The sequence below is a fragment of the Zalophus californianus genome, chromosome 2 (genome assembly GCF_009762305.2).
Source record: "Zalophus californianus isolate mZalCal1 chromosome 2, mZalCal1.pri.v2, whole genome shotgun sequence".
Taxonomy (NCBI): domain Eukaryota; kingdom Metazoa; phylum Chordata; class Mammalia; order Carnivora; family Otariidae; genus Zalophus; species Zalophus californianus.
The window spans coordinates 41,491,129-41,503,371 of NC_045596.1; the positions used below are offsets into that span (position 1 = coordinate 41,491,129).

At 44.6% G+C, this 12,243-nt stretch overlaps 1 protein-coding gene across 2 annotated transcripts in view; it reads right to left on the reverse strand.

Annotated features, from left to right (window-relative positions):
• Window positions 1–12,243, reverse strand: part of SCFD2 (sec1 family domain containing 2) — a 457,042-nt gene that overhangs the window by 20,506 nt on the left and 424,293 nt on the right. For both annotated transcript variants that reach the window (XM_027599719.1, XM_027599718.1), the window contains exon 7: window positions 5,103–5,237. In XM_027599719.1, coding sequence (XP_027455520.1) covers window positions 5,103–5,237 — 135 coding nt within the window. The remainder of the gene's footprint in view (window positions 1–5,102; window positions 5,238–12,243) is intronic.

Sequence of the window (12,243 nt, forward strand, 5' to 3'; positions counted from 1 at the left end):
AACAGGAATTCCAGGACGTGTGGTGAGTTAATCAAGAAACACCAAATGCTGACCTGTTTTCTTCTTGTCAGAAATGCCACTAAGTATAACGGACCTACACCAACAGTTCATCTCTCCATCTTGTTTGCTTATGTAAACAATGACGAGACAGACGAGATGATCCACAGGCATGTCCATCTCTTACGGTCCAAGGCTCTGACAGCAAATCTCACCTGAGGCTCATCATATTTGCCCTTCATCCCCATGGCAGCCTTCACCCCTTCGCTATAGGTGCATCCAACCCACACCTGAATGGTCTCCTTTATGCCTATGGTTGTGGGGTAGGATCCCGGCAGCTATGCAGTTGCAATGTGATCCTGACCCTCAGCCATAGCTGATTGGTTCGGGAAAGCGCTGCTGACCTCAGTTGGGCCAATTCCAGATCCTTCCCTGGGAATCAAGACTTGACTGAAGACAGATGAGGCTCAGTCAAAGCTGAGCTCTTAAGAAGAACCAAGGGCTGTGGCATCACGACCCAGCTGTTCATTCAGTGAATACTTCCTGGGCACCTGCCCTGTGCTGGCTGGTGGGCTTTGCATCTTCTGCAGGCCAGAGCGAGTCCCAGAGAACTGTCTGGTTTCCTGATGGCTTTTCTAGTTCTCAGTCCCCATCCTTCCTGAGGCCCACCACACTGCTGCCCTGAGTTCCCTGAGATCCTCCTCGGTCTTCACCATAAATGATTCACAAGAAATGATTAAGTCGTGCACTTTGTTGGCATCCTCATTGTCACTTTGAAAGAGTTTCAGTTCCAATCTCCTCTCATGACCAGCTTTGCAGGGCCTGTTGAGCAGCTATTCCATCTCCCCTGTGGACCCAAGGCGAGGGAGCTCTCATATGAATTCAGAGAAGGGCCCAGAGGCAAGCACTGGGTCTTCGCTGAGTCTTCTTCACAAATCTTTTAATTTTTTCCAATTAAGCATGGCCACATAGGAAATGGAACAACAGCAATAAAAACCTTCTTAAAAAACATACATAGGGCGCCTGGGTGGCTCAGTTGGTTAAGCGACTGCCTTCGGCTCAGGTCATGATCCTGGAGTCCTGGGATCGAGTCCCGCATTGGGCTCCCTGCTCAGCAGGGAGTCTGCTTCTCCCTCTGACTCTCTTCCCTCTCGTGCTCTCTATCTCTCATTCTCTCTCTCTCAAATAAATAAATAAAATCTTTAAAAAAAAACATAAAGATAAAAAAAACATACATAAGGGGCGCCTGGGTGGCTCAGTTGGTTAAGAGTCTGCCTTCGGCTTGGGTCATGATCCCAGGGTCCTGGGATCGAGCCCCGCATTGGGCTCCATGCTCAGCGGGGAGCCTGTTCCTCCCTCTCCCTGCCTGCTTGCCTACTTGTGATCTCTCTCTCTCTGTGTTAAATAAATAAATAAAATCTTAAAAAAAATACATAAAAGGAGGTAAAAGGGCCTCACGCAATTTCATTAGATAAAACCCACCCTCCTTATGCCAATTCCAGCAGAGAAAACATCTTGACAAATCATGTCCTTTAGTCAAAACAAGTTGGGGGCCAAACACATGGAGTAGATATAAAGTATATTATTTTCAGGAGACCAAAATCTAAACCACAAATTCCAGAAATGCATTTTAAAAGTGCTGCCTATTAGACACGCTAGTTTTAAATTAAATTAACGTTGAAGAGAGGGGGGTAAGGTATGTTTTGATTTATTTATTAGATCACTATCAAGCTTTCCTGTAAGGAGATCAAGGTGCTCCATGCACAAGCATCTTGGAGAAATGCTTGGTTGTTTGAAGAATGTCAGGTTCTGCCAAAGCTGTTTCTCCCCAGTTTGATAGCCCCCCCTCCAAGGCATTGCCTTTTGAAGCCCACAGCTTTATGTGGCTAACCACAAGTCTATCTTCTGCTTGAGGAGTGCACGTAGTGGACTTGAAACACTGTCTCAGAACCATTCGAAGAATGGTCTTGTGGGCACACTGGCTCTTCTCCCCAGCTTGCCTGCTTTACCTTCCAGGGCCTGACACAGTGAACCCGGGAGAGGAAAGTCCTGTAGTGTCTTATCACGCAGGAAGATTTTGGTTTTGTTTGTTTGTTTGTGTTTGAGATTATATTATTTAAAAAATTATGGCAAAAGGGCAGATCTTTCATTATCAGAGCTTTTCTGGGAGCACTTATTTTGAATCTGGGTCAAGAGCACGGGAGGATTTTCTGTCCTCTAGACTGGAAGGAAAACTCTTAGAACTTGTCACATGCTGCCCCGCCAGGCTGGACAGCCAAGTGCATATTCAGGCTGAGTGCAGATTGTGTTTTCCAACAGTGGCCACGACAATAATTTCTGCTCCCTTTCCAAAAAGAAGAGAGTAAGTTCCTTCTCCTCCAACCCAGGTGGGTATGGGTGTCTGCCTTGACAAACAGAGCACTGTGGAGGGGATGCTACATGACTTCTGAGGTTTCCATCTGGCTCTCTCTTAGGACGCTTGCCCTTGAACACAGCTGCCATGCTGTGAGGAAGCTCAGGGCGATGGAGAGAACTGCGTCCCTCAGCTCATGGGCCAGGCTGAGCTACCAGCTGATGGGCAGCATCAACCTGCTGACATGTACGGGTGCCATCTTGATGGTGAATTGCTCTCTGTTGAGCTCTGCCCAGAGTACAGATTCATGAACAAAATCAATGATCAACAGTGTGTTAAGTCAGTGTTTTGGGATGGCTTCTTATGCAGCAAGAGATAACCAGAACAGATGGGGACGGAAGACTTCTCTGGACAGCCTTTAGAGAGGAAAGCACGTGAAAGCAATGCGGGAAGGAGATGGTAACAAGTTGCAGTAGGATGCAGATAGAGTTCCGACTTTAGTAAGGGCAAACTCCAGTGGCCTTGACTTCCCTCTCACAGAGCTTTGGTTTGAAGCAGAGACTCTTAGACACGCATCTTGCATCCTCTTCTCTCCATGGGCCTTAAAACAGAGTGGAAGATACTCTCTCCTGATGGTTTCCCTCCATCTCAAAGACATAGCTCCTTGGGAAATCACAGTTATTCCTCAAAGCCCTACTGACTGTTCTTCTCTACATTTATCCCATTTATTTTGTTCAAGTCCTGAACACATGAGCCAGAGGTAATGTTACTTTTCAAGTTCTATGGTGTGGTGGGAAGAGTCAGCATGGAAGCCCAGGTAGAAACAGAACAAAACGGCTCTCTGTTGGGGTGGTGGCGTGGGGAGGGCTTTGTGGCCAGTCCACTGAGACTCTCCTCACCCCCTGCAGACAGATGACACCCCCTGGCAACTGAGAGCAGACGCCTGGCAGCTGGGGGCTGAGGAATGGATTCTGATATCTGCTGGGAAAACACAAATTCTCCCTTTTTCTGAAATGCATTACTTGGAATCCCCTCTTTGAGATCAGTCTCAAGGGGCCAGAGCATTTCTTCATGAGTCCTAACCCCAGGGATATGAAGGCAGAGAAACACAGCAGCCTAGGACGGCTCCACACCCGTTTTTCCTAGGCAAAATCCTCCTCAGGACAATGACACTTCTGATCAGTGAAAGGGCTGCAGTGAACACTCTGCAGAGTGTAAAAGGGTAATTTAAAAATGTGATGTGTCACGGTTCATGAGCCAGTAATGGAAAGCGCAAGCCACTCATCTCCCACAAGGGAGGCTCCGTATTGGCCTGACACTTGCACAGTCCATCAGCATAGTATAGGCACCGTGCCCTCGGAAGCAATTTAATTTGTTGTTTTATCCAGTGTTTCCCAAACGTATTTGGTCACAGGATCCTTTTGCTATGGGGACATCGTGGGACATCGCCGGACAAGAGTGAGGCGGAGAGCAGAGAGCAGACAGGTTGGAGCCTTCACCGTGCCCCCGGCCAACGTCAGAGGCGGCCGCGGCCGCCTGACTGGGGAAGCGCCCAGGGCCTGTCGAGCCGGCCTCACGGACCAGGGCCTGAAAGCTCAACCTTGTTACTTTAGCCTCTCCTCAGGGCGAAGTCCAAGCTTGTGAAGGAAGGAAGAGGGTGCTCAAGTGGAGAAGGTTTTGGAGACCACGTCTAGTCTGGAAATTTTTAGGCAAAGTAGCCATCGTGAAGGACTATTGAACAACCTTGGGATTATGTGCAACTGAGGAGCCCCCACACGCTTTTAAGAAGCTGATCTGTAATAGATTATTTATAAAAAAAAAATAATAATAAAGAGGGGGAAAATCCAGGAGCCACGCAGAACAACAGACAGTGCTAAGTGGAGGCAGCAGGAAGGCGACCCGGGCGGCCCCTCTAGCCGGTTTACTGCTCTGTCTCGGGTCTGACTGTCTGGCTTCTGTCCTCTGGCTGTTCGCGTGGACCAGTTTTCCTGGCACATGCATTTACTGAACTCTGAAAGGCCAGATCTGCTATGTAGATTAGTTCATGATTTCAAAGACGCTTTGAAGCAGGCAAAACATTCTGTTATTTCCAAGAGTTATTACAACTAAAGTCCTGGCATAGACTGGGAGGCCAGTCTGTAATCTTGTTTAGATTCTTTCAAATTCAGAAACGTTATAGTGAGTTAAAAATAGATCTCATTTGTGTACTTCTCCTCCTTTCCTCCCCACGGCAAAAGCTCTTCAGTCATTTTGACCTCTCCTTGATATTAGCCAGAGAAAGTCTAGCACTTGGCCCCTGGGATGGGAGTCCACTAGGTTAAAACAAAAGCCATTTTTGAAAGGATCTGGGGGTGATGCGAGTCATGTGACTGAGCAGAGTTATTCATTATTCTACCTGAGTTCTAGAATTAAGAGCAAGAGACCATCATTAAGACCTGCGAATAGTATATGGATTAAGTGAAAATGTGGGCCAAGGAGGAGAAAAGTTTTCATTCACACTATCCTAGGGGGCTTGTATCCTCACATATCGATTGAAAAAAGACCATAGTGCTTAGGTCAAAAGAAGCTGCATAAGGCCGGAAGATCGGGCTGCTTATAACCGAAGTTAAATAAAGATTGCACCTGATTTCAGGAGAGCCAAAATACTGGGTGTTACCTTATATGGTTCCCCCAGGGTGAATGGGGTGTCAGCATTGCCACGCCCATCACAGAGAGTGGCACCGTCAGGATCACCTCTGCATGGTCACTTTACCTTCATAAACATGCTGAATCCAGTTTTAAGGAGATCAGTGAGGCCTGAAGACATGTGTTCAATATCCACTGGATCTGGCCTCTCAGGATTAAATATTTCTTCCACAACCTGCTTCAACAATGGCTTATAGGATGCCTGGAAAGACAAAATATTGCGCTGTAAGTTAAAGAGTTTGTTTGGTTTGTCTGGAGAGACGATAGCTTTATCTGCACCAAATGAAGCAAAACAAGTTTATTTTGACACTGAGCAATGGCTATGACTTTGCGTGTATGAAAAGGCAACTATAACAACATTGGTTTTTTGGGTAAATTTCACCCTAATACCCTAACGCTATTTTTTGTTCTTATCCCCTTCTACCAGCAAATATCTCTTACTGGAGCTGTAATCCTAGTAGGACTACTTTTTAAAATCTGGGTTTAAAGTGACAATTTTATATATGAAGAATACTGGAAAGCAAAGTATTGTCATTTGCGACAGACATGAAGATGGTCTCCAGTTTTCCTGAACATTCTTAGAATTATGCTTCCCTCTACTAGGAACTGGAATGTTTTCATACGATGTACTGTCACGATCCAAGCCTAAAGCAATCCCTTCTTCCTCTATAGAGCTCAACTCCAAGTAGGACTTGGCCAGAAGACAAAGCAAAGATGCCAAACAGGAATCTGACCGAGGTCAGGGCTTAGAAAAAGCAGGCCACATGGTACCATAAGAATTCCAGGATAATGAAGTTGCTGTTGATTTGTTACAGCTCCCACAGTGTGATAAACGATGCATCTATGCATGTTCAGATAATATTTGGAGGCAGCTTTTTCTGACCAGTGCACTTTCTGGCATGTTCCCCACTCCTCTTGCCTTGTTCTCCTTCCTACCAAGCTCTTCCTCGTCCTCTGCTCTTCCCTCCCCACCAGCTGACCACCTTCCTCCCAGGTCTCTGGCTGTCTCTGCTCTCCAGTCCCACAGGGCACCTGAGTTTGGAGCATGAATGCCGAGAAAAGAAGGAATGTCTCTCCACACACTCTGGTGATTATTACAGCCTCGGAAAAGCCAGGTTCTGACAGAGTCCTACCCAGATTTTTGAACTCTTTGGCTCTTGTCACTGGCCAAATCTGTGACCTGCCTGCTATTTCAATAACCTGTTGAGGCTATTGGTGAACTGACTTCATGTCTGCCTTCATCTTGCATTCCTTACAGTCATTTTTTTAGTCTTTACTCCAACTTTCTTACTTAAAATATTTTAGAAATAAAGCAGTGTATAAGCCATCAAAATAATAAACAATTATTTAGGGGCACCTGGCTGTCTCAGTCAGTAGAGCATGTGGCTCTTGATCTTGGGGTTGTAGGTTCAAGCCCCATGTTGCATGTAGAGATCACTTAAAAATAAAATCTTAGAAAAACACAATTATTTAGCTAGAATGTCACGTGCATTTATCAGGGATAAAATGTAGGGAGAAAGAGCAACTGTTCAGCTGAGGGGTGCAGCCTTCATGCTTATTAGTCCAACCGACTACTGCATACCCAGAGATCTCACAGGTAAATACGCATGAAAGGTAGAGCACTGAGCAGGAATACCATTAAGACAGAAATTAAAACAAAACAAAAACAAAAAACAAAAGCAAACACTATGATTCAACCTTCCCCATTCTAAAGCTATATTAAGATAGATTTTTAAAAATTTATCATACTGGCAAAAACGGAGAGATCTGAAAACATGCACTTTTGATGAGGCCGTGGGGAAACAGACATTCTTATATATTGCTGGTGGGCGTGTAAATTGTTGCAATCAGCGTGGAGAGCAATTGGGCAGCACCGATCACAATTACAAGTGCGTTTGACCTGGTGATTCCTCCTCTAGGAATTTATCCTATAAATATGTTAACATATGCAAATGAGACCTATAAAAGGCTGCTTATTGTTTGAAATAGCAGAAGACTGGAAACAACTCAAGTGTCCATCTGAAGGAGCAGTTTAATAAATGGGATACGGCCACAGGAAGAAATGGCACAGAAGCCAAGAGAGAAGCTCTTGTGTTGATCTGGCAAAAAGCAGAATAAAGTGTGGGTGGAAACAGCAAGGTGAGGAACAGTGTGTGTGCTGGGCTGGCATTTATGTAAAATGTGTCACTGGGGATTTGGAAGTTTGTATCTGCTGAAATGTACAAAAGATCCCATTGTGATGGGATTTACAGAGGCTGCCATGAGCAGTGATCCTGGAGTGGAGAGCAGGACAAGGGACAAGGGTGGGGGAAGACTTTTCAATATATCACTTTTCCAAAAACAGTTAAAACACCACTACAAACAGCAAGAATGATCTTTTTTTTTTTACTCGTTAAAAATTAACAAATTATTTATGCACAGAAGAGACTGAAATAAAGCACACCAGAATGTTAATTAGGGCTATCTCTAGGTTCTGGGAGTAAGGGACATTATTTTTTTCTTTTTCTAAATATTCTAAAGTTCACAGGTATACTTCTGGAATCTTAATATAATCCAATAAATATTTTCAATGTTAAAGAAAAATGAGGTCATGGAATAGTCTCTGAATTTTGCACATCATCTCTCTGAGTAAACTGTCTCGAGAGCCCTTCTGTCATCTCAGGCTTTCTGGACATTGTCTCTCAACTTAAACTTTAATCTCTTTAAACTCTTCCTCAAACAGAAATCCTTTGACCAATATTCTGCTAACTTATCAGCATTTCATCAATATTCATCGACTTCTTCCTTAGTAATAGTATCTAGTTTTTAGCAGGCACATTATCCACTGGCTAAAAGATTTGATTCTCCAGTCTCCCTTGCAGCCAGGTACAGCTGTGTAACTAAGTTCTCTGGATAATGAGATGGAAGCAGCAGGGTAGTGGGACTTGCAAATGCTCCTTTTTCAAAGGGGAAGGGTCTGCTCTTTCCCTTTCTCTGTTCTGCTGCTTGGAACATGGAAGTGGTGCCCAAAGCACTGCAGCCACGGTGGGAAACAGGGCTATTCCTTAGAGATGCTGGAGCTGAGAGCTGGAAGCAACCTTGGCCAGTGATGGCTGGTGGGGCTGCCAGAACCCTAACCCGTACAGACTAAAGCCACCTACTTGACATGACAATACAAACCCTCCTATGTTTAAGCTGTTAGCTCTCAGATCTTTGCAACTTGCAACTGAATGAAATTCTAACTGATAACGAAGTGCAAAGGGAAGATAAAGAAATTGGGGTGCTGGGTGGCTCAGCCGGTTGAGCATCCAACTCTCCATCTCAGCTCAGGTCTTGATCTCAGGGTTGTCGTTAGTTCACGCCCTGTGTTGGGCTCCATGCTGGCCATGGAACTATGTTAAGTAAGTAAGTAAGTAAGTAAGTAAGTAAGTAAGTAAATAAATAAATAAATAAAGGACGATGCCTTCTTCCAGGAGCTTACATTTATTTATTTTATTAGCCTGTATGCAGTTATATAGAATAACTTGAAGCAGAACCCCAGAGAAATACATTTAGGCTGTCATGATTAAGAGAGGGGAGAGTATGCCCCCCAACCTACAAAAAACACAAGCCTGTTGCTCTCTAAAGGATGCACTTCCTGCAAGGAGGGAGAGTGGTGATGGTAAAAGGAGCTCAGACACAGGTAAAATCTGTCATCCAGCTAAAATGCTAGACTAAGTACCTCCTCTGTGCAGGGAGCCGTGGGCCAGGGGTGATGGTTCTCTCCAGTGCAGTCTGGGGGCCCAGGGGAAAGAAGGACGTGTGGAGGGACTGGGGATCTTGTCCTCTCCCCTGCTCCACTTTCAGCTAAGCTCTGGGCAACAAAGCACCCAGGACAAAATACCCACTGAGCTGGGGTTCCCCTTGGGGGTGAGCAGAGATTTGGAAGGGCTAGTCCCTTAATAGCTTCATTCTTGGGATTTTGTGATCCTTGTATACCACTGGGGAAGGTTGTAAATCTTTTTTATTTTATTTTCTTTAAGTATGTAGGTAACATTTATTTAGAGTGCAAAAAGAAATTACAACTTCAATTCAGAAAGTAACAGAGAACAAACACATCACGTAATCCAGAATAATAACATAAATGCTTTCATTAATTAACTGCCTGATGTAGCTCCATGATACTCATTTCTTAGGTTTCTTGGCTGCATTCTCTCTGATTATCTTTCCGTTTGACAGCAATTTAGAAAAGTCATTTTCTATAGAGATGTGATAGCGATTAAGCTATTGTCTCTCAACCCCAAGCCCTGTCTTCCGTACTTAGTTCTGCGATGCTAGCCTGCAGCTCTGCAAACCACATCTGTGCTCTGCCATCTAGACCTGGCAGAGTCTGCCAACAGGGGGCACTAGAGGGATAGCGGAGGCAGGAAGTGCAAGCGAGACCGTGCTCTTCCCTGTTTATTTGCTGTTCCCACCAGCATCACCCCAGCAATGGCTCCTCACTACTGGACGCCGTGCCCTCTCTCCACTTTTAAGTCATAGGATCCAATAAATTACCTTGCTTAAGCCAATTTGAACTTTTTTCTTTTATTTTCTCTTTTTACTTGTAACTGGAAGCACACTAAACTACATATTTTACTGAAGAGACGTCGATAGGTTTTCCCACTTAAATATATAGAAGAAGACCTCCAATTCTTTACTAAAACAGCTAAGAAGAGAACGACGAAATAACATTGTCCATTTAAAGAGCACAATTTGGGAAAGACTTTCTCAGGCATAAAAGCAGTACCGGCCTCATGACTTCTTCGAAAACACATTTCTTAGTTTTTCCAGTTAGGGTTTTTAATGTTGAGAACCTTTGGCTCCTTCCTCTTAGCCACTTAGGTTGCATTGCTTTGTGTCCCAATCATGTCACTGAAATCCGATTGGAATGCCTGGCTTCAGCAATAGCTTCTTAGATGAGAAAACTCTGTCATGGAATTTTCTATTTAGCCAGAAGCCACCCACTTCTCAGCAAAGGACCACATAGACGGTGGTGATAGGGGAGGCAGATGTCTTCCCCTAAGGCTCTGCTCAAAGTTCTCCTCACTTGTTAGGGAGGGCTGGAGGGGAGATCAGTTGTGTGGTTTGCTCCAACATTAAGAGAGTTGGACAGAGTAATTTAATTTTCCTATTCAAACATTCTCTGTCAGTTCACCTTTGGGGGGTGGGGGGGAGAGGAATAAAAAACACAGACAAATTTGTTCTTTCCTTTTCTTGCTGGTCATTTATTTCTTGCTTATATCACATCCGGTGTGTGCAGACACTAGGGGGGTCTCTGCCCTACACAACTGTCCAGGTACCCAGGTTCTTTCTATTGAGTGGCTCCCCCATTCCCCAGGGCACTGGAATCCCACGTGGAAGCTTCGCATCTCATCGGGAGCATGCAGGCTTTCCAGAGAGACTTTATGGGCTCCGCCTGAAAGCGATCTGTATCACTTCTACCCATTGTTCATTGGCCAGACCTAGTCACAAACTTAGGTTTACTCACCAGGGAATCTGGAAATTGTGGTCTAACTGTACCCAGGAGGAAAAGGAAATGGACTTCGGTAAACATAGCATTGTCTCCGCCACACACACACACACACACACACACACACACACACACACACACACACCATAAAGTCGGTATTGAAACATTAATATAATTATTTCTTTAACTGGCAAGTTGCATGTTATAGGCAAAGGATTATTAAACCCTTTCCCCTCTTCTGCATAAGAATTTGACCTTTGGTTAACTTTCTAGCTCTGTTTCCCTGGAAACCTGATAAGAGAAGAATGTCGAACTGTAGCCAGGCAAGATGGCTTACGATAAAAATGACCCCTGCTTAGTAAATTGCATTAAACTGGAGAGAGCTCGAAATATTTTTTTTTTTAAGATTTTATTTATTTGACAGAGAGAGAGACACAGAAAGGGAACACAAGCAGGGGGAGTGGGAGAGGGAGAAGCAGGCTTCCTGCTGAGCAGGGAGCCCGATGTGGGGCTCGATCCCAGGACCCTGGGCTCCTGACCTGAGCCAAAGGCAGACGCTTAACAACTGAGCCACCCAGGCATCCCTTGAGCTCGAAATATTGGCCAGAGAGCCAGAGCGTTGGGCTCCTCTGAGCACAATGACTCTTGTGTAACTGGGCATGTCCCTTGGAGGAGCGCTGGGAGCTATGTCTGTGGAATTGTTCAGAGAAACTGGCTCCTAGAGGATGTGAAGTTTTTAAGCCAGGAGACTCCTGCCCTCCCCCCCCCCCCCCGCCCGACGTGAGTCTAGTTCCCTCACTTCTGAGCTGTTACCTTGGGACCAAACCGAGTAGCTCCTGGGTGACAAGGACTACTCCAGGGAAAAAACACACCTGCGGCTCCCTCATAGCTAGCGATGTTCCTGTCCTAGGCAGACTGGCGCCAAGTGCGGGCTTTGACCCCATAGCTGACTAATCCATTAGGCACAGAAGGCACAGGGCCCAGAGCCCACCAGACTTTTAGGGGCCCATGGAAATGCATTAGTTTAAAATCAGAAGGGGAAAAAAATGAACTTTTAGGTCAAAGATAATGTTTTGATATATAATATTGTCTCTGTACCAATGCATTTGTAGAATATAATTTTTAATTTTTTTTTGAGGAAGAGGTCCATAAAGGCACAAATGAGTAGGACTATGAAAATCATCATGTGGCCCTTTATGACAGTTTCATGAGGATAGCCTGAAGGTTTGGTAGAGCCTAACGAGATCCCTGATTGGCATTAAATATGAAAAAGTTGACATTTCAAAAAAATAATCTTATACCAGAAACTTTCTCTTTTTACTTTAAATGGCCAGTATCTCTTCCAGAACAAACTAGACTTTTAAAAACACTATATTTAGTCAAAATATGAAGAATAAAACATTTGTTTCTCTGTCTCCGGTTACTCTTTTGTGGTGGATATAATGTGTGAGGAGGTCTAGAAAATTCTTTTATTCATCTGGTTCTAGCTCTTGAACAAAGCTATTGAGTATAGCAGTAGTTTCTGATATTATACATAAGTCAGAGACACTTTCTCTGAGTTGTTGCCACAACTACATCCCCATCATCCAGCGTTGCTGCCCTTGGCTTTGTTGATTGGTGTTGGTGCAGCCATGGGCCTTCTCAGTCCTATTATTGAAGATGCTTCTTCTTTCTCTGCAAAATTGATTCTAATACTCTTGTAGAGAGAGTATTCATTTTGTCTCAATCCATGACTGTA